Raw genomic sequence first — 23134 nt, forward strand, 5'->3', positions numbered from 1 at the left:
CTCTTGTCAGATTCAATCTTCTTTTTTTTTAATTTTTTTTTTCAAAATGAATAAGATGATTGAAATTGAGATCCATTGAAGTTCAATTCGACCCAAAATGAGAGGGACATACCAGGGAAGGTTATACCGGTGTGTGCGTGATGTGTGTTCTCAACCGTTAGTTTACCAGCTGCTGTCCCTATCGTGATTGTACAGAGAGTCGAGAAAAGGGAGTGGGGCGGAGGGGGGGGGAGTCCCGCGCGCTGCTCCCATCCGTCCCTCACTCCCGTTCTCGTTGTGCAACCCGCCGCATACACACGAGAAGTTTAGACGATGTCGGTGCCTTGGTGCGGCAAGTACCAAGCCCGTCAAGCTCCCCTCTCTGTACTATAGGCTCTCAAAACTATTCAACGTTTTCCTTTTTTTTTTTGTTTTCGGGACAGGCAAAAAAAAAAAAAAGAAAAAACAACATCGAATCGTTTGTGAAAAACGTTTAATTTGAAAACACATTGCCCCCGGTAAGAATAGCAAAACGTTGTTTTTCTTCGCGCTAGTACCTACTGGCGCGTTTCAAAACACTTGTCGTTTCTCCTCCATTTTCTTCGATAGCCAATTGGAAGAACGAAGAAAAAAAAAGAAGGGGGGGGGAGAGAACGCTCATTGTTTTTCTGCGATTCTTTTTTTTTTTTTTTTTTTTCAAATCGCTAGCGTCTAGTGGCGTGTGACGTCCAAGTGGTTGGAGCTTTCAACTTTGGTTGGGTCGTTTCTTACATTTTTTTTTTTTTTTTTTTGAAAGGGTTTCTCGTTCAATCGGCCATTTGGCTCTTTCCTTTTTTCTTCTTCTTTCTGGCACGAGAGAACCTACACACATTCACATTGTGGGTGTGTGTATCTTGTGTGTGTTTGTGTGTTTGTGTGTGTGTGCGGGTATCCGTGATTCGAGCCGTGTGTGTGCTGTTTTTTTTTGTTTTTTTTAAAACAGAGTGCTATTGAACGATTGGCTCTGTCACGGCCACAGTCGACGCCAGGTGTCTGTGCCTGTCGTGAGTTGTCTTCGAATTTCCACGATGACGTAAATAAAACCTCGCGATTCGTCCCGCTATCTCTGCAAAACAAGGCCGTGTGACGTCCACGTTGAAACGTTTTTTTTCATCGAGACAAAGGAGGAACTGCTTTGCAAAATTTGAACGTAAGTCTCTCTCTCTCTCTCTCTTATACTTGAATTTTCAATCAGCTGCTCAACGCAATTACGTTGCGTGGCGTGTAATTGAATTTTTTTTTTTGATTTTTCCATTAACGATAAAGAAAATTAAAAATAAAAAGAAGGATGAAGTGATTGCTCACTACGTTCCTTCCATCCATGGAATATGAACGTGAATCCATGTTGCGTGTACGGATTCATCATCTTCAATTTAGCCAAAAGAGGGGGGGGGGGGGACGAGATTTTTTTTTTTTTTTTTTAGATTTAATTGAGTATCAGGCTTCTTTGCCTCGATGAGAAACGTTACAGCAGCCGAAGACAAATCAAAAGGGGCCGAAAGAAAAACAAGTTTGCCTGCTACCCCCCCCCCCAAAAAAAAAAGAAGAACTCGGATGTTGTGATGTCGATAACGATGTTTGATTTCATCTGGGCGGTTATACGTGAGCCAACGCGATCAAGGAGATTTGATTTTCACAAAAAAAAAAAAAAAAATCAAAGAAAAATGAATAGTTAAGCGTTTGTTCCTAATGGTTCTGAAGAGATTCTTCTAGCCTGAGTCAGGTCAACAGTGTGTCCAATGATGACGTAACAAACTGTATAAACACAATCGTTTCCAAAACACACACACACAGCACACGCGTTCATTAAACAAGCAGGGATGTATGCCAGCAATTGAATGGGCTCCTCTTTAAATAAAGAAAAAAAAAAATTGATGGAAAAAGCTGCAAGACCGGATGTCAAGGAAGTTGGGGGGGGGGGGGTGGCTATTTTGGTTTAGAGTCAAATCGGGCCGCCTTTGTTTTTATCCTCCCTATTAATTGCTTTGTAGGGTCCGTTCAAGTCCAAACAAACTACCCTTTATATCAAACACAGCTCATCAAATGTGTGTGCAGTTTTGTATTGAGCCGATGCAGCTGGGCCACTTCTAGCCCCCTCCTCCTCCTCCCCCCCCCCGCAAATTTTTTCTTTCTGTCTAAGTTTTAAAAACTTAAGCTCTTGAAGTCAAGCGAGAGTGTAAGTCTCTCCTGTTGGCTAGACGTGCGTGTTGTCGTGACCGTGCGTGTAGAACAGAAACTAGGACGAGCAGATGGCATCGATTGACGTTGTTGTCCTTCTTCAGACGGACGGATAATCCCATTTTTTTAAAAGTAGATCGTCGCAGATGTAGCCGTGCAAAGTGTTTTTCAATGCGCCCCCCCCCCTCTTTTTTTTTTTTTTTATCTCCGATTAAAGTGAACTGATAGCCGTTTGATTGATTGAGTCAAAGTGACAGCGGCAAAACGTTGTGACCTTTTGTTGTTTGATCCTTTCGCTCACACTTTTATTTCGCCCCATTTCCTTGATAATCACATTTGTTTTACATGCAAAACAAAACAAAACAAAACAAAAACAAATAAAAGAAGATCGTTTTTCGCGGTACCGTAGGTTACGGATGGATTAAAACAAATGAGATTACACGTGTTACAGATCGTATTAGCGAGGCTGTCTCGTTAGTTTTCGAATAGACGCCCCAACTGACTGTCAACTGCCATTTCCCCGGAGCGCCATCGCAAATCGTTTAACTGTCGCTCACATTTCAAAACTGTTTCGTTACGAATAGAACATCATCGATCGGGCCGACTATGCAAATTGTTTTTTTTTGTTTTTTTCGAATCAATTTGTTCAATTCGTTCGGATCAATTTGTTTTAGTTTTTTTTATTTTTTCCCATTAAAACTAAATAAAGAAAAGAAAAGGGAATTATTCATTAGCGACGTTAGGTTAGTAATACCTATGCGCTACGTGTAGCTATTTACAATCGATCCTTAGATACACATGTACGTATACAAGAATAGCCTGGGAACAGGGGGGGGGGGGTCTATAAACTTTTGCAAGGCAAGACGTTGAGCGTAAACGGCTTTGCTGCAAACTGGGCAAAACGCCTTCAATGGCCAACAACGCAAAACAGCATTTTTTTTGTGTTTTTTTTTTGTATTAGGGACCTGGCAAGTTGATATTCACTGCTTCAGGGTGGGATATGCAGTACGTAGGAGCTCGACTGACGTCATCCAGTGGGGCCTTTCCCATTCGCCCTTCATATGTACATATAAAAACAAGGTGAATACACGTCATTGGCATGGAGGGGTGGGGGTCTCCCTTGATCCATTTATCCCCAACAGGTTCGTGTTTCGCTCACCCCCCCCCCCCCTCCTTTACGCACGGCCTACTTCGTTTACCCGGCTCGATTCGACTTGCTCGTTTTCAACTTAGCCGCAGGTTTAAATGTTACGCAATACGAATCACGACGAACGCCTTTAAGCGTTCGGGTAGCCTGCGACGTCCGCCTTCACGACAGTCATTTCTTTCCCATTTTCCGGTCCTGATTGAAGGTTCTTGACTGTTATTATTAAAAAAAAAAAAAAAAGAGGGGGCAGAGAATTCCTATTTTTTATTTTTTTTTTGCTTTGGATCGATGAAGGAGAGGAGGATATTTAATAAATAAAAAACATGATGGCAAAGGAGGGGAATCAGAAAATCGTTTAATCTAAAAAAAAAAAAAGAATTATGTCTGATATGCGTGGGTGGCAGACCATTGACGATCAGCTTTTTTTTTCATGTTCCTTATAATAGGTTTCATAAAAAAAAAAAAAAATATGTACGACATAAGAATAAATAATAGGCAAGCTTCTTTTCTCTAGTCTTCCTATTATGTTTGGCTCACGGATCGACACAATTCCATTTCCCCCCCCCCCTTTTCTTTCTTTCGAAATTGGTGATGTGATGTGATATCTAAAGCTGGACTTTGAAGTGCGATGGGCTTTCATGAAACAACAATCTGCCTAAGGTCCTATTTCATTGTTCAATTGCAATCGCATCGCTTTGTCTTTGGTAATTCGGTACGCTCTTCTATATACTGCCGTTTCATTTGAGGCCAACGCTTCTGATATACCTTCACTCACCTCTGACAGCCGAAAGACGACTCGATTTCTTCTCCCCCCCCCCCCCGAAAAAAAGTCTGAAACATTCGAGTGAACAATGAGAGCAAGTTGAATGAAAAGCGGAACAACTGTAGAGGGACGTACGAATCAATAAGCTTACACGTGCCAAAAGGAAGAAGATTAAAAATTCAAATTGAACAGCAGCAAGTATAGAGGGAGGCCCCTTTTTATTTATTTATTTTGCCAATCCGCAGAGGATCGGTCTTCGTTCATCACCGTATCAAATCTGCGCACGAGAACCTTTCCCCTTGTGTCTACAGACGAGATTTAAAAAATCGTGAATACATCAGTCACAATAATAATTTAAAAAAAAAATAGAAATCGATATCAAACGATGGCTCTTTTTTTTTTCTTAAATAAAAAAAAAACGAACGCTATACGTGCAATCATTCAAAAGAAACTTCCGTCCGTAGTGAGTTGGGCCCAAGAAAAAAAAAAGTTGGACGTATAGCACAGCCCCCCCCCCCCCCCCCCCCCCCCCCCCCCCCCCCCCCCCCCCCCCCCCCCCCCCGTTTTTTTTTTTTTTTTTCTTTTCTGTCCGCCCACGGAATTTTTTTAAAAAAAGAACGGGGGGGGGGGGGGGAGAGAGACATATACAATTTCAGCTCACACACACACACACAGACACACACACATGGAACAGTATAAAAAGTCAGTAGCGGAAAGCGGGCGGCTTGCAATGCCATTCTCCGGCAAGCGAATCATGCAATAATCGTATCCGTGAAGCCCGTCATAACGTTCTGGCAAAAGCACAGAGCAAATAAAAAAAAAAAAAAAAAAAGGAAAACTGGAACAAAGAGCAGTCTGCTGTGTCTGAACTATAAAACTCCCATGCGAATCTCAGCACACACCCAAAAGCAAAACGAAAACTAATTTTGATGTTTACCTTTTTCTTTTATAAAAAAAAAAAAAAAAATAATAAATTTCCCTTTAAACAAAATCAATTCCAGTTTTCCAGTTTCATTAAAAAAAAACAAAAAAAAAGAATGGCTCTGCAATTATGGAGCGTGCCGATAAAACGCTGAATCGCAATCAGATTTTGACCCGCGTGTGCGACGCTGGCCGGCGAACGTGAAGAGACACCGGGACGTGACCAAAAGTTTGGCTCATCAAATGATGATCGACGAGTGGGAAGACATTGCGTGGGCAACATTTCCCCGCATCTCAAAGTCTTGCACGAAAATTTTCGGCCAAAAAAAAAAAAAAAAAAACTAAATATAATGAATACGTCCAATGTTAATGAGCATCGGGCTATGTGATGCTAACTAAAATTAATAACGTTGATGTGCGATCTCGTTTCGAACGAAATCATCGGGAAAAACAAAACAAACAAATGACGTACGAGCATTAAAAAGAAGAAAAGGTCATTTGCACATTTTCGAATGACTGCGTATGTTACAGTACGTTCATTGTTGGCAACGGGGCGGGCCGTGACAACGTCCGTAATTGGCTAGTGCCGTGCGGAGCAGTGGGCCTTCCCACATCCGATGGCGTTTAATCGCCCTATTTTTTTTTCTTTAAGGTCAGCGAGTGGATGGAAACAAAACCAGACGCTTGATCGCACCCAACCAACTAGAAAAGAAAAAGAGGGGGGGGATCGAAACCGACAGTTTTCCTTTCTTCTTTTTTGATTTCTTTTACGCTCTATTGATATAAGAAAGAAAATGTATCATATGCAGGTTAGAGAAGATATACTTTTGCACACACACACACACACAAACGCTGTGTACACACGTACACACACACACACACACACGTAGAGTTCTATGTAATAGAAGTTTGAACAAGAGTGATGACACACTGAGGCGGGTGCTGTTTTTGGGCCGATGGACGCGCTGCTGGACGGGGCGCGGTTCTATTTATTCGATCAAGCGTTCGAACCCTCGCCGGTGTTTGAATAAGATGGTCGATACGGTTAGAAATAAAAAATAAAAAAAAAGGGAATCGAAACATCTTTTGGTTTTGTTTGTTGTTTGTTCACTGCGGAAATGGAGCGGCCCCGATCGCAAGTGGATGTTGCAATTTTGATAGACGAGGTGATTTTGATTTGCATTTCTGCGTGAGTTGAAAGTGAACGCTCGTCATTTTCACGTGGCAGATGTTGTGCATACCTTTAACTGTCTACCCCATCCGCTGGAAATCACGAAATGTGAACGATCATGCGCTCAACGTTGTCTATTCTGCCGTATACGAAAAAAAACAAAAACAATTGCCGTAGTTCTCGTTCGTGTCTGATCCCGCCTGAGCCTAGGACATAAAGCTTGCATATTGATTCATCGTGGCATTAAGGGCAGCTAAAACGGTACGCACCGATCGAATCTCAGCCATTAACTCCACTACACAATTCATTTGGACTTTTGTTATTAATGTGTGCTTCGGCAAAGCCGACTGCAAAACTTGATCGACCTTTAGCTCATTTCTGTAATCTCCCCAAAATGGCTTTGGCCGGATGGTATAACGTAGGCAAACGTGCCCCCGCCATGTTCAACTCCAATTCAGGATTGAGCTCATCAATCAATTGGCATTCGCTCATCTGCATAAAATTCGAAGGGACAAATTGATAATTACACATACCACCGATGAAAGTCAACTACCATTTCTGATTGTCTTTGATTTAAAAAAAAAAAATGGACAGACGCGAATCGCATGAACGAACGCACGCTCTTGTCTCTACGATGATGTCGATTGAAATCAGCCGAAACAATCCACCGCAGGTCACGACATCATCGATTTATTTATTTATTTTTTTTTTTTTGGCAACGTTCTTCATTTCTTTTATTTTCAATCTGCGATTCATATCGCTTGTGTGTCCCGAAGCAAAACTCGGGATGATTTAGCCTGGGAACTCGACGTATGCATCACGCAATTCGATAGTCTGAAACAATCACATCGCAACGTATGTCTCTCTCTTCTTCTACAACGAAAACTTACATTTCTCATAGGCAAATAGAGTTTCTCAAATTTCAAATGCAAAACAGCACTTTGGGCTGCATGGATTTTGCATGCGACCATCGCAGGCGTCGCTATACTCAACTTGACTGTCGTTTTTCTTTTCTTTCTTTTTTTTTGTGTTTTGGCGTCGCTTCTTGAAAACAATCGATGTTTTTAATTAGCTGACTTGTGCTGCTGACTGGGGGGTGTGGGGGGGTGGGTGGGTTGCATCTGCTCCCAGAATTCCTTCAAGACATTGAAGCGCAAAAAAAAAAAAAAAAAAAGATCACGAAAGGGCACCCTCTTCCCGGAGACAACGCAGCACGTCATGGAGCCTTTCGGCATTTTGAGCACCAAACTGCGGGGAAGGAACACACACACACACACAAACACACAAAATAGCGAGCAAGCGCACAGTTTTCCTTTTTCCCGTTCTTGTTGATATTAGTATTCTGACGGAAGTCGCGTCTTTTTTAGCCCACAGCGCAGAGTTAATGAACTCGATTTTTTTTTGGGGGGGGGGGGGGGGGGGGGATGGCCCCCCCCTCCCTTTGCTTTTTTTTTTTTTTTTGGCTCTCGTTATTGGGGCTGTGAAGACAATATGTTTTAGTTTGATGTACTTGTAAGTACACACACAAAAATGCAGCTATATGACTTATGAGTGTTGAACAAACAAAAGAAGTAACGTGTGCCAATAAAAAGAGCTGCTCTCGTGTGTACCTCATAGGTGGCGCGTGTCACTCTGCGATAGAACTAATGACCTGCCAAGGCTGTTACGTATGGATGTGTTTCTTTGATTTTCACTTTACGTGGAGCTTTGCATTGCATTTTTAAATTCCCACTTGCCATAGGCTTACAAGCCCTTAACCTTCTGCCCAACATTTCCAAACGACGTTAAAACCTTTCGATCTCTACGTTCAGTAAAATGGAAAAACATTGAGTTACATAGCGAATTGATTAACAACTACCGTTCGACTAGCTCCATCTTTCACAATGAATTATGTGATGATAGGAAGTTGATCGTACCCCCCCCCCCCCACCGTTTATTAGATCATTGTCGAAACGAAACCTTTCAGCGAAATCGAACGCGTTCAGGGCTACACGTACTACACGGTCCCTATGGGGCCCATAAACGGATGACTGGGACCCATTTTTCCAATATAACAAAGCAAAATGGACAGCTAGCCTCCGGGACAGGCCGTCCCTTTCTTTTTTTTCGATTGCGCGTGAGTTTAGTGAACGCGGGACGACATGGCTGGGTATAAATCAGTTCCCGGGACAAAGTTGCATAGATTTCTTCTTGTCGACAAGGTTTTCTTTTTTTTTTTTTTTTTTCTTTCTTTGTGTTATCGGCTGTTGCACATTTTGGGCTGATGCTCTATGTATGTGTGTATATATAGCCTATAGGCATAAACGCTTCCATCGGCGGATGCCACTTGGTATGAACCTTGTGCGCAACGCGATCGATCGCGTTGGGCAAACGTCAAAGAAGTGGTGCCCCCCGTTGGTCGAAACCATATCTACTACGTAGACGAACAACTGACATCGGAAAAGAAGAGAAAGAAATACAACAGAAGCAAGCCAATAAATCGCACGTGATATTCAAATTTGAAATTCCCGCAGAAACAAAAGGAAATTAAAAAAAAACAAAAACGGAATGGGGCATTTCCTTCTTACATCTTCGAGGTATTGATTTATTTAAAAAAAAAAAATTCACTCGTTAAATCTTGGAATAGCAAGTGCTACTGTTAACGAAATGTAAAATCAAGCGCTTTCGATCAGCATTTTAGAGAGTGTTTATACGACTTTCGGTTCTCGTTCCGCACGCTTGACAACAAGATCCTGGGAATTGTCCTCCCCTGTAAGGTGAGGCTCTTATCCAAAGGGGAATCGGATAATTAAAAGAAAACGCAAGAGAAAGAGAAAGAAAAAAGAAAAAAAAAAAAAGAGGACACACCGACAAGTAGGATTTTTGTAAAGCCCCTCTTTCGCTTCTTTTTTTTGTTTGATCCGCTGGAACACTCCAGTGGATAGAAGATGCCCTCCATTCATCTTTTTTTTCTTTTTCTTTTTTTTTCCGGTATGCACGACGTAGAGCGCAGGACGCTCGAGAATAGAAGCAAAACATGAAGCGCACCGACGTCAAGATGGCGAGACAAATGCGCGTTGAATAATAAAAAGCCAAAAGAGTTCACACGCTATTTTATGAATGAAATGCCTATCACAAAGGAATGACGTTCCATGTTTCCTTTCTTGCCATCTTTCTTTTTGATTCTTACACTTCATAAGCCAACGAGCGTCCCTTTGACCACGTCATTGTCAATCAACTGTTACATCCACAAAAGATCTATGATGATATACATCTCTATTCAATCCCCCCCCCCTACCCCTGCTGCACGCTGCAAAGGATCTTCTTCCGGCTTCCGTTCAGAAAAGAAACGTACATTAAAAAAAAAAAAAAAAAAAAGAGAGAAAGTCAGCTGGAATTGGTCCCATACTACGACTGGGGCTCTATTCGAAAAAGAAAAGTTAGGCTATAACGTATATAGGAAACGACGTGGAATAAGCATGCCTGGACATGTCTCCATTATACACAGTTGGTTGGTGGTGAGGGGTGGGCGGCCAAAATAAATGGAAGAAATATAAAGGTAATCATTTATAGAGCTAACATTCATCTTGTCAAGTGGCATCGATGTGAGCGAGTACCTTAACTGGAAAAAAAAAATAAAGAATTCCATAACATGCAAAATTGAAGTGGTCTGTTATTTTTTCTTAGAATTTTTTGTTGTTGTGTTTGTTTTGTTTTGTTTTTTTGCAAGGGCGTTAAAAGAAAATGGGGTCAGTAGGTTGCAACGAGTTGTTTTTGTTTTTTTTTTTGTGCTGAAGAATAACTAGTTTGGTTTGTGTATACAACGCAGTTTTTACGAAGCGCTTTATCCGCAGCTCTTCAATCCATCAAAGCGGACGCTTTTTAAGAACAACAGGAACGCGCCCAGCTGACCGACCGTCTTAATAGTTTCTTGCGCAACAGTAAGCACACAAAAAGATGTGACAAGATCTTATAAACAAAAACAAAGAGCGTCATTGACCACAGATGCGAATCGGATGAAAACAGAGGTTGTCTGGCTATCAAATCAAGCCCTGGGACGATTGGATGGCTTTTTAATGAAGTGCACGCACACACAAACACACACACACATACACACAGGACGAGTATAAAGAGCAAGTGGCTCAAAACCAAAAGTGCCATTGTTCCAATAAGGCTAATGCGTTTGTTTTTGCGGCAGAATCAGCGATAAATGTGGACACTTTGCTGCACATCTCGAGTTAATAATGAGTAATCGACCCACGGCCGTCCTAATGATGGAGAGAGAAAACGATCGATTCTTAATCGAACATAAATTGGGGGTCGTGGGAGGTGCTAATAGGAAGACGTACAAGTGGCCTCGTTAAAATGAGTAGATACGTATAATAAATTACGATCGAAAATAAATCCGAGGTATTACGACGTTATTCTGTACTCTTTAAGAAAAACAACAGATCTCGCATGTGTTATCATTGATGCTGTCCGAGTTGCGTAAACTTCCCAAAGTTTTGTTTTTTTCGAACGGTGGGGGACTGCCGTGTTTCGAACGTTGTGTGTGTGTGTGCCACTTGAACACGAACGTGAGGCCATTCTGGTCGGTTATCGGGACCCGGCTAAAGGATCGTGATAAGAAAACTTGTGTGTGGGGAGGAGGGCAAGGTTGGCAACTGCCGATAAAATGGCCACAAAAGAACAGCAAGAGTCGACCAGCTTTCGTGTAACAACAGAAAAAAACAAAATACGATCGCAAAAGAAATGCAAAAAGAGATGGCTAAGTAAGAGGACCCCAACAACCCTGAAAAAGTGTGTGGGAGGAGGGCGAGAGTCAGAATTTGCATTGATCCCCTACTGAACAACAAACAAACAAGAAAGAGGTTAAAAGATAACAATACCAAATGGCGACGGTCCGATTGGCGTCCAAAGGCAGTTGAGTTATTCACGCAGTTCTTATTCGAGTCACGCTTTTATCACGCTCTAAGTGCCACTAGCAAATTGATGCCCCACACAGCAGCGACGCAACACCAACTATCCAAAACTTCGTCTGCAAACGTACATACTTCGACACCACTTCCATTCGTGCATTCATTAACATTCGTTCGCACACAGAACGTAAAAAAATAGATTTAAATGCAAAAAAAAAAAAATAATAACAAATAAAGTTGCAATCAGAATTTAATACAATAAACGCAATTTTATTTTCTTACCATAATTTTCGTGCGTCATTTCTATTAAACTTGGCGACGTCATACCAACGTTTGTTCTAGGCCTTCAGGCAATACAGCTGATGTCTACATTACCCCTTCCTCTCCTTTGGAAATTGATGTTCTTTCTTTTGTTTCTGGCGTCAGGGTCAGTCTAGTTCGCGCGGTTGGATGAGAGCGCGCCTTCGACCTCGCTCGCCATCGAACCTGTACGAATCATTGCATGAATTTGCTTCACGTGTTCCGTTCGTTTCATCGATCTGTATCTGACTCAATCTAGTTGAATCTGTTTGCATCCGTTTGTGTGTGACTTACCCGTTATATTGTCCATCGTTTGAGTGTTAAACAAATTGAGAATAAGCAGAAATTGAAAATATTTTGAGCCGTATTCTCTGCTGATCGTCCATCTTGTAAATTGCTGTTTTATGAGAACGCAAGACGATGGAAGTCAATCGCATTTGCAAGTTTTGGGCGTTGCATGTGGGATATTCTACGAAATGTAAGTTGTTGTTTTTTTTCTCAACTAAAGAAAAGAGGGACTGTGTCCCAAATGGAGAGAGCGTTGTTTGAGATTTGTTCAAAGATTTCGAACTATCGTGAATGGGCTGACATGTGGACTCTCCCTGAATTGGGAGAAAAAAGGGGACGTGAAAATTCAATTCAGAAAGACTTTGATTTGATTGAAAAAAAAAAAAAAGAAGGGCTGAGAGGCTGACAATCGACCGTTGTCCCAAACTTGTTCATCTCATTTCCTATTTTTATAGAAACTGCAACTGCAAATTGAATCACATTTGTACAAACAAAATGGCTGCTTGCCAACAAAGTGAAAAGCTTTCGCTTGTCAACGAAAAACAAAAAAAAATCTTGTGATTTACCTAGTGGAACAAGAGAGAAAAAACTTGAATCGATTACTATAGCTGACGTTTACGCAATGTAACGTTGTGCAACTTAAGAAGGACGTAAGAAATGATTGCTGATATCGTTGCTAACAGAAATTGGGCGAGTGGATTCCGGGAACAGCGTGCCAAGTGCAGGAACACACTTGAGTTTTTTTGTTTTTTTTTCGATCGTGGCTATTGATATCTATGTTGGTCACACCCATTTTCAGCTTTCGTCATCAGCCATATAGATTTGTCATTTGATAGGATTTTTTTTTCAATCGAATAAAGAAGAAGAAGAAGAAAAAAAAAAGGCGTAGGCGAAGCTTGAAGAGGCTTTGTGGAACTCCATTCTTTCTGTCCAGTCACAAATGGAGGTTCCTTTCATGGAAGAAACAGACTTTAGATGATGCCACCTTCGCTGCTAGATGACCGCATCTCCAGAAGCCGATTTTTTTTTTCTTTTTCGGGTGCCAACTTCTCCTTTTGTGTGTCGACTGCCAAGTCCAACTCATTTTTGTCCGTCTCGTAAAAATGGAGTCAGGTTTTTGCTGGACCCCTCGTAAACAGAGAGTTCGCCTCCGTGTAGAAAGAACACAAAAGCCTTTGGTTTACGACACATTTGTAATCAACTTTTGATACATTTCATTCCTTCTGGCCGTCTCCTACGACCTATCCAAAATCATAAAAAAGGTTCATGTCCATCGGCTATTTTTTTTTTTATATGCCTTCGTTGATTTTCGATCGGGTCCATCGATTACGATGTAAAAAAAAAAAAAAAAAAAAAGACGAACTCTATTTAGCCTATTAGTGATTATTCCTAACTGTTTTTTTTTTATTTCCTTTATTCTTCAGAGTTAGATAACTGTGCAAAGTTATATAACCTGCTCTTTTTTATTTTCTTGTCTGTTGCCAAATAGATTCTTGGCTGGCCGCTTCCACTCTCTTCTTCCAGAAGGAACCACGACAAAGAGCAAATTGAAAAATGGCTGAAAATGTGGAACCAGGAAAGTCTATTGGCCTCGCGGGCATGGCGGCCAACACGTTGAATCCGATCAATCACAGCAGCGCTGCCCGTCCGTCTCATTTGCCATCGGTGGCGGAAGGATCGCCACGAGTGACATCGCCAGGTGTGAAAGCATCGTCGACTGCATTGCCCGTCTCGGCGTCTTGCACTTCCACGTCGGGCCCCTCCTCCTCTTCGCTGCCGACGTCTAGCGGAGCTGGTGTTAGCGTCGCACCTAGCGGCGGGATTGGAACTAACTCCTCCTCCTTCTCCTCTGCCACGGCGAATTCATCGAGTGCGGGCTCGAATCAGCCGCAGCTTTCAGTTGCCGTGTCGACTTCTAAAGGCGTAGGCGCTGCTTCTTTTGCTGAAACGAGCCGACCATCCGCCGGATCGCCATCGGTCGTGTCCACTCATGCGATTGCGGCCCCGCTCAGACAGCACCACCAGTCGCATCCGACCTCTTCTCCGCCGTCCTATTCTTGGGTGCAGAGTCATCAGCCGCCGCGTCCGTCTGTCAGCGCTGCCGGATTGTCTTATCCGCTGGACGAGCCGGATCAGTCGATCGAAGGCGCCGGTTACAACTGGTCGGCCAGAAATCAAGCGACCTGGAGCGGTCCAGTCCCTCTCTTAGTGCGTCGTGTCAGCACCAGCGGAGGCAACGGCGCCGGATGCGCACGTTACGGCAGCCTCAACCGGCGCAGTCACAACCGCAGCAGCCAATTGCACCAACAGCAGCCGTCGAGTAGTTTGCGCTTGGTCAACGGCGGACTGGCAGGCGGCGCCGCCAACAACGGCTACCCGTCGTCGGAAGAGGAGCTGAGGAGTCCGCGTCATCGACGTCTCTACCAACAGCAGCAGCCGCTGCTCGGCAACGGCCTCAACGGCCGCAGCGATGATTTGGCCAACGCCTATTACGCCGGATCGGGTAGTTGCGGAGGCGTATCGGGTGGCTATTCTTACGGAGGCGGTGGAGGCGGCGGCGGCGGCGGCATCGGAACGTGCTGCTCCGATTCGCTAGTGACGGCGCTCGAGGACGAAGCGTCTACGTCGTCGTTCGTGCCGGATTACCTGGTGGCTGGCGCCGACGACATGAATTTTATCAACAATAAAGAGATGAGTGCCAGTGGCGGTGTGGCCGGATGCGGGAGCACGGCCGGCAGCTTCGTGGCCGGTGGCGGACGAGTCCACTTTAGCAACAGTGCGGCCGGAGGAGACGACGTCAGCCTTTATGGGACGCCGAAGGAGGAAGCCGGACCGGGTCCGGGCCCGGCCAACATGGGCGGCGAGCCGAAACCATCCTTCATCCGCAACCAGCTTCAAGCCCTCTTCCAGCCGACGGACAACAAGCTGGCCATGAAACTCTTTGGCAGTAAAAAGGCCCTCATGAAGGAGCGCATTCGACAAAAGGCCGCAGGACACTGGATTATCCACCCGTGCTCCAATTTCCGGTAAAAACCCATCTCCATTTGACTCCTTTTCTTTTTATTTTTCGTCTTTTGAAGCGCAAAAAGGGCCTTTGGTTTGTCAATGATTCACCATCTTATTTCATTATGAATAAGGTGAGGGAGGGGGGGGGGGGGCTTTGCGTGCGTGATTTAAGCGTGGGAGAGCGCTGGATGTGTTGCGCGACATGCGACAGATCAGATTTTTCTGCGGGCCCGTCCGTTACGGCGATGCAGAGCAAAAGCACGGTCATTAGGTATTGATGTGACGCGGGGTTTCGGCAGTCATATGTGAGATGGGCATTTCGGTGAACACACACAGTCCCGCTCCCTGGTTGGAGGAAAAAGAAAAGGGCGGCTATATCACGACACAAATGTGTGGGGACAGCGTAATCGATAAAAATGAAATGTCGGCTACCGCACTGCCGTTATTTCGCTTTGCTCTTTTGTTGTTGTTGTTGTTGTAGTAATATTTAGAGTTGATCGACGTCCGAGCGAGTATACGAATGGAATAAGTAAACGGGAAGCGGTTGGCGTGACCAATGAATAGGCAAATCAACTAATCTGCGTTGCTTCGCGTTTAGCGTTTAAGGCTAAAAAATGGAAAATTTGGTTAGTGAAAGGCGATAATTCGCCACATTGTGTTCCAGTTGTACCGCCTGGCTGAAAAGTTCCGCTACGTTTCTTTTTGAAAATTTCAAAAACGTGTCTGCAGTGTCGGGTGGCTCGAGGTGCGTCTTGGGTTACGTGAAAAAAAAAAAAAAAAAATCAAGGGAGTGATTGTCTTCACGGGGCGAGGACACAAGATGATGAAACGTGATCTCGACTTCACGCTGCATGGCAGGTCTCGAGATGAACGAATGCGTTGTGTGCGTGTGTTGCCAGTTATTTTTTTATTTTTTATTTTTTTTAAAAGGACAGGGCCTTCGGTCGTGATTGAAAGTTCGCTAGGTACCGAAAAGATACACGCAGAGATGGTCATCGGCGTCTCTTTTAAACGAAAAAATTTAATGACACCCGCTAAAGGAAATTGTATTTTGTTTCGATACAAGCATTTTGATACTTCATTGAAAGGAAGCCGTTCTTTAAATGACGGATGTTCTCTCTCTTTTTTTTTTTTTTTTTTTTTCTTTCTACTTTGTGTTTGTATACAAGACGACACGGGCCGACTGGAATGAAACGTTCCGTCGTGTGCGGATGGGGTCCCACTATCAAAAGCAGTCAATAAGAAAAGGATGTTGCTTTATAGGTGTGTGTGGGTGTATAGGAAAACAACAACGTGTGATGATTCGGCCCGTACATTTCTGATGGTGCAACACACGAAAATAAAGAATTTCACCGACAAAAAAAGAAATGCAGTACAGCGTCGATTTCAAACGAAAATAGCTTGGTCGTGAAATTCTTTCTCGATCGTTTTTTTTTTTTTTTTTTTTTTTGGGGGTGGGGTGTTGCAAATAAAAACGACGCCACAAACCGTTGGGAAAATGTTGCGTCAGTCGCGAAGGGTGCAGCCGCAGGCAATGTTATACAATCGCCTCTCTTTTTCTTTTTCTTTTTTTTTTTTTGCTGTCGAGGTTTCCTATTCAACTTCGATCTATAAACATCAGAAGTGTACGTGAAACATTCCCCGACACACGTACTAACTTCCAGAGGCGGGGGGAGGGGAACTGTCTGGATAGCAATAGCACATCGAGAGTCTATTTTCGTGTACGAGTTTGATGTAGTTGTTGGGCTATCCTGGTTTTTACTTTGTTTACGCAGCGCCATCCTCGCCATCATCGGTGTAACTTTTTCTACTGTTACATTTTGTTTTGTTTTGTTTTGTTTTTTTTTGGTTCAATTCCGCACCTACACGGCGTTGCCGGACGTGAATAAAACACAAAGCAAAATAGGAGATGACTTTTATGATTGCCATCCCCCTTGACCCCGTTATCCTCTTTTATCAATTTGGGTTACGCACACACGCGCGTACACACTTTACCTCTAGAACAGTAAATATAACTCTTTGATGCGGGCGCATCTCTTTTGTTTTACGTGCACTCAAAGAAGAAGCGGAGACGGGGAAAAAAAAAAAAAAAAATCGTAAATAATTCCATCGTAGTGAAAGGATTTGAAGGCACTCTGATGGATCTTGTACTGCAATTTTTTTTATGCGAATGTGACAACCACAAGGGAATAGGAGGAGGTGGGTTTTAGCCAACCGTACATGTAAAGCGTTTACAATCAATATTTTCGTTGATGACATAAATAATGTTTAAAAAAGGGAAAGAAAAACAAAAAAAAAAAAAAAAAAAAAAAAAAAAGGCCTTCCGGAAAGGGGACTGACAAAGTCCGCGCTCGCCAAAAATAATCCGCTTTTCAAATGCAATAACAAATTGTTTTTGAAATCTTTGAATAAAAATAAACAAATCAAGAAAGCCTTTTTTTTTTTTTTTTTTTTTTTTTTTATCCTATTTTGCTCTATGCTTTCACGGAAGAAAAGAGCAAACTCCGGAAGGAACTATCCGATGTGAATGACACAATATCCCCCCCCCCCTCCTGCTTTTTCCTCCGGCTGGGATCGTAAATATGTCGTACAATTCCATCGCTCCCCGCCCTTCTAATATCCTCAAAACTTTTGCCAACGTTTTTTTTTTTTTTTTTTTTTTTTATTATAAAGAGACCGTCTGCGATATGGAAGAATGCCCGCAGTTCAGCTCTTCCCTTTTTCATTTTTTTTCTTTTTCTCCTACGAAAAACAGTTGCCTCAGCTTTTCGATAGAGGTGGGCGGTTACAAAAATGGCGGCAAAAAAAAAAAAAAAAAAAAAAAAAACGAAGACGGTTGATGGTGACCGGATTAGATTGGCATTTTCTGATTTAAAAACGAAAAAAAAAAAAAAAAGAGGAAGGAAATAGCGGAGGGAAGCCGGAATGAGATATATAGGATATTTAGTCAGCAATCTATTATGTAACGAATCTGAACTTCGGTTGCCCATAGCAACCAAGTCTTTTATTTATTTGTTATTTTTTTTTCTTTTTTTTTCGAAGCAATTCATCAGTAAAAAAAAAAAAGAAAGGCATTCCGGATATAGAGTTCCGCGTAACACTTTTTTTTTCTTATTTTTTGCGCTTGTCGAGCGCAAATAAATGTGTTCTAATTTATGCCGATGGAGATAAAGCAAAAACGATTGACACAGCCTTTTCTTTTTCTTCTTTCTCTTATTGCCCTGGTAGATTGAAAAGATTTTGGATACACCACGGGGGTGGGGGTGGGGGGGTAGCAAAGTAGTTCGCTTGATACCGACGGAAATGGAAACAGGGATTTTCATATCGGCCAAGAGTCGCCAAGTTGATCGTTTGTCAGTGGCCGTCTCTTTTCCTTCTCCCGCCCTATCGCTATTTGTCTACATCTTATTGATATACGTTTTGAACCTCAATCAGGACTTTTTTTTTTGTGTGTGTGTGTGTGTGTGTGTGTGTGTGTTCTTTTTCGGTGGAAACTGAGACGGACACAGTTTGTGTCCCTTCATTCGGCCGGGGGTAGGTGTGGCCAACAAATTGCTGCCGTTCGAAAGAGACGATTGAATCGATAATTCCGATGAGGGGGAGGGGTGTAAAATTCTACACGGCAAAAGCCAACGGTTGGAAGGTACGGCCATCGTCAGAATCTGAGGCGTTTTTCTTTTGTTTTTCATTTCTTTTGCGTCGTTTTTTTAATATTTTGTTTTTAAAGAAAAGAATAGCGGCCCTCTTATTCTCGTGACCGTCCTCGCGGTGCCCCATCACGCCGAGTGCGGGAGGACAGCTGCCGCTCAAAAAAAAAGAAATCATTTTCTCGCTTATTCTAACTGTTCCAGTTTCTACATTTCTCTTTTTTTTGTTTTTGATTCTTTATTTCACTTTGATGACGTGCTAAACCGCCATTACGCGAGTCCGGAGCGCAAAAAAAATCAAGAGAGAGTGTAGGAATGGGCTGATATAAATGCAAACGAACATAGTCATGCACTCTGCCCGATGTTAGACAGGGCTCATTATCAACACTTAATGAAGACGTACGGTTATTAGACTAGATTTTTATTACGTACTGACGTACAGCTGCCATTAGCCAAAGACTTTTTTTTTTTTTTTTTTTTTTTCGTAATGGACGCCATTTTTTTTGTGAGGGGGGGGGAGAGAGAGAGAGGTGGGAGGCTGTGCACGACGCGATGTTTAAGAAGATTGATGTACATTTCTCAAAAACTCGTTTCTACATTTTGTAATTGGATCGTTGTCACGGCTCTTTTGCGTAAGGAAATCTACGAATTTGCATTCGGCCTGACAACAGCATCGCGCGCACAAAGAAACTTCAAAGACATAGTCCTCTGACGGTTGTGCAAGTTCCTTTGTGTCCGTTTTCTTTTTGACAGATGGTTGGGGGGATTCGAGAGTTCGCATACTGTTTGACTGGCTTTTTTTTTAATTATTGTTATTCTTCTTCTTCTTCGTTCCAGCAAACATAAAGAAATGGCCCAGGTAGAATAGGCATTTTTTTTTTTTTAAATCATTCCGCACAGTGCAATAGGTCTACGCGAGTTTCATTCAAATGAGGACGAAGGAGATCGATCGTTTAGCTCTCGAGTTTGGCCAGTCCTCGAGCATTTTTTTTTTTTTTTTTTTTTTTATAATGAAATGATGAATCAATAATTAAAGTTGAAGAGCCTTGTGTATAGAAATGATGGGCTGTTAATATTAGAAGGATCTCCTCTTGAAATCGATTTGCAGGATGAGAGACGTAGAAAACAAATGAATTCAAATAGCAAAAGATGATTGTTTTCATTTGCAGATTTTATTGGGACTTGTGCATGTTATTCCTGCTGGTGGCCAACTTGATCATCCTGCCCGTGGCCATCTCGTTTTTCAACGATGACCTGAGCACTCGCTGGATTGCCTTCAACTGCCTTAGCGACACCATCTTCATGATCGACATCGTCGTCAATTTTCGAACAGGTATCGTTAAATATTAAATGTAATTAAAATATTGTGAGATTTTTTGTTTACTTGGCCAAAATCGAACACAGGTATTATGCAACAAGATAACTCTGAGCAGGTCATCTTGGACCCGAAGCTGATAGCTAGGCACTATCTGCGCACATGGTTCTTCCTCGACTTGATCAGCTCCATCCCACTTGATTACATCTTCCTCATCTTCAATCAGGTCAGTTTGTATGAACCTCATCAAGCGCTTTCGTTTTTGGGTTTTTGTTTTGGGAAATGAAATGTAACAACGCGAGCGACGTTTCATTTTTTTTTTTGCGGTGGCAGTTTTTACGGATGCAGGACTTTAGCGAAAGCTTTCAAATCCTGCAAGCCGGCCGAGCGTTGAGGATCCTGCGCTTGGCCAAACTGCTGTCTCTTGTCCGGCTTCTCCGACTGTCGCGTCTCGTCCGCTACGTCAACCAGTGGGAAGAAGTTTACGTAAGTGCAGGCTTCATTTTTCTTTCTTTTTTCCTTCTTCGTTTCTTTCTCTTTCCTCGTTGATCTACAGATATCCAAGACAGATGAAGGACAAAAAACAAAACAAAAAACACAACAGTTTCGAAATGAGAAAATAGATTGTGGACACACTGTGTGTTGGTCAGATATTATGATAACGTACACACGGCAACCAGCACTTGCCCATCAAATTATTCACGCCTTCCCATCGCCTTTTTTTTTTTTTTCAATTCCTTTTACGTGTGATCTTAACACGACCTTTTTTTATTTTTCCCGTTCTCGTTCTTTCTTTCTCTTGACTTCTACACACACACACAAACACACAGGCATCTTATAGTTTATATCCGGAGCACTATTCTTATGTTTCCGTCTTTGTTTCGTTCAATTTATACCCCTCCCTTTTTCTTAACTCTTTTTTTTTTTTTATCGTTATATACGTACGTAGTCGCTCGTCCAAGTTTGGATTTCTTATCATTGAGTTGCATTCGCATATCGACCAAACCGCGCCCAATTTTTTTTTTTTTTTTTTTGTCGTTGCTGCTTTTTTTTTTTATTATTATTTCTTTCCTCTCCCTTTCTTATTATTTATTCATGTCGTACAGTTACGATGCATTGTGCTGAACCAACGTTTATTTTCTTTTTTTTTTTTTTTTTTGAGACGACAACTTCATTGGTACGATTTAATTTCCCCTATTTTCACGATATTTTCTTTTTCTGTATATTTAATCACCTGGCTCTTATTCTCTCTCTCCTCATTTGATAGCGATGCGTTTGGCAGAACGGCGGTTGCGTAATCCCTTTAGGCAATTCCCTGTAAAATGCAGTTGGTTTTTGAATGGCATCGTCTGATGCGGTAAACCCACACACACACTATGGAGTCATCTGTTTTCGATATCAGTACAGCAAATCGCCTTCCAGTTCAAATCTCGATTCACACACACACACACAACTATATAGACAGAGAGAACGTGACTTCCGGTGACGCAAATCATATCCGATTTTTTTTTTTTTTTTTTTTTTTCCAAGACAAAAAAAAAATAATAGGGTGTACTCAAAAAGCTCCTTCTATAATACACCCCCACATCTGTGTACGCCGCTATATACATCCTGGACAAGCTATATATCCGGTAGCTTATTTATGAAGAGCTATAACTTTCGCGTGTTTTGATTTGTGCTGCCCGCCATCTCTTCGTTGATCTTTTTCACTTTGCCCGGCAACTTCCTTTCATTTTTATTTTATTTTTTTTTTAATCCCGTCTGTCGTGACAATGTTAGATTCGATAAGCACACAACCAACTGACTTGAGTTCATTTTGCGATGTGTTCTTTTTTTTTTTTTTTGCGCTTTATTGCTCAGGATCGATGAGTTGAGAGATTCGCTAGCGTCTGACACTTGACATTACGACACATCGGTATGACAACGTGTATCGATTATTATTATATTTTTGTTTCCAATACTCACTGCGAATAAGACAAAAGGACAACCATTTCCCTTTTGTATTTGTTTTTATGATGAATGGACTTTCGTAGAATCGAACAACAATCTTTTTGGGATGATGATGTATACGAAGATAGGGACGTCGAGGATGTTTTTTAACCTTTCAGTAATTGACTGAGTACGAAGGCAGGGCTCGACAAATGTTGGTCAGGTCCAACAGATTAACTCGTTACCTCGGCTGAACGTCTTGTTTCCTGCGCTTGATTTTTTCGTCTCTCCCCCCCCCCCCCCCCCCCCCCCCCCCCCCAACGACCGATCAAAACAATAAAAAAAAAAATAGCATCCGTTTTTCTCTTCCATGTACCTACTGTGACGACCGTAATGCACCAACAGTTTCGGGTTTGTCTGTGTGTTCTGCAGATTTACGACATCCAGTTTATATAATCAAAGCTCAGCTGCGAGTGAGAGGCATTAAGAATGATTTGCTTTCTTCTCCGTTCTCTCTTTCTCTCTCTTTATGTTAGTGTGCGTGGATTTGTCGTGTGCGGGGGTCACAATCGATAGAGCTTCATCCATCATATCGAATTGAACGTTTTTTTTTTTTTTTTTTTTTTCATACTTGATGCCATCTCGACCAAAGACGAATAACTTGCATTGATGCTCGCCCATCGTTCCCCCCTTTAATCGGCTTTCATATACTGGCAAATCTGAAACCCGTCCTTTAGGTGATGTCGTAGACCCTTCGTTTCCATCTAACAACTACTGGCCTTTTCTTTCGTTCCCTAAGCATTTTCTGTTTCATTGATCATCAAGTCGACTCTGCACTGTCAGAGGCTTCTTCCTATATTGCGTTGTGTGTATGCGTGTGTGTGTAAGCTGTCAGCCGAGTAGCGTCGATCGAAACGATATACAACACACTTGCGCTCATTAAAAGGAAAAAAATGGAAAGGCCAATCCCACTCTTGTCCTATTCTTCTCGCGGACTCTTATTATTACGAGGAGACAGAGTGAACGATGTATAGAGGATGATGATTCGCAATGAATGGCTTGTTTTTTTTGTTGTTTTTTTTGTTGTTGTATAGATTATTATTATAGCTACCGCCCATAATACTAGATTGAACTGTGTGCATACAGCCGCACTGACGTACATGGATGCTTTTATTATTTATTATCGACTCGTTTTTTTTTTCGGAGAGAACAACAGAGAAGTGGCATTTCTATTTGTCATGCTTCATTTGTTATTTTATTCATCCTGCAAAAAAAAAAAAAAAAAAACTCGTGGAAATGTTTTTATTTCTCGTCCGTGTGTGATGCTGAAATTATCAGCCTTTTTATTTATTTATTTTTTTTCCTATTTTGCGTGCGTGTGTATGTGTGTTTTTTTTTTTTTTTTTAAGACTTTGCCTTTCTTTCGTTTCCAATTGATGATGGGCACGAGTCAAAGGAGATGCCCAACACCCAATCTTTTGGACGTCTCTTTTTTTTTTTTTCCTTCTACGGACACTATGAACTTTCTCACTTTCTATCTCTCTCTCTCTCTC

The 23134-nt window shown here is 42.1% G+C and overlaps 1 protein-coding gene across 1 annotated transcript in view; it reads left to right on the forward strand.

The window, feature by feature from the left end:
- The first annotated feature begins 984 nt into the window (after positions 1-984).
- LOC130694638 (potassium/sodium hyperpolarization-activated cyclic nucleotide-gated channel 3-like) overlaps positions 985-23134 on the forward strand; it is a 30267-nt gene continuing 8117 nt past the window's right edge. Inside the window, exons 1-5 of the mRNA XM_059494940.1 lie at positions 985-1168; positions 13174-14710; positions 19507-19670; positions 19742-19878; positions 20001-20138. Of these exons, the coding sequence (XP_059350923.1) occupies positions 13239-14710; positions 19507-19670; positions 19742-19878; positions 20001-20138 (1911 nt within the window). The 5' untranslated portion in view covers positions 985-1168; positions 13174-13238. The remainder of the gene's footprint in view (positions 1169-13173; positions 14711-19506; positions 19671-19741; positions 19879-20000; positions 20139-23134) is intronic.

The sequence above is a fragment of the Daphnia carinata genome, chromosome 4 (assembly GCF_022539665.2).
Source record: "Daphnia carinata strain CSIRO-1 chromosome 4, CSIRO_AGI_Dcar_HiC_V3, whole genome shotgun sequence".
NCBI classification, from domain to species: domain Eukaryota; kingdom Metazoa; phylum Arthropoda; class Branchiopoda; order Diplostraca; family Daphniidae; genus Daphnia; species Daphnia carinata.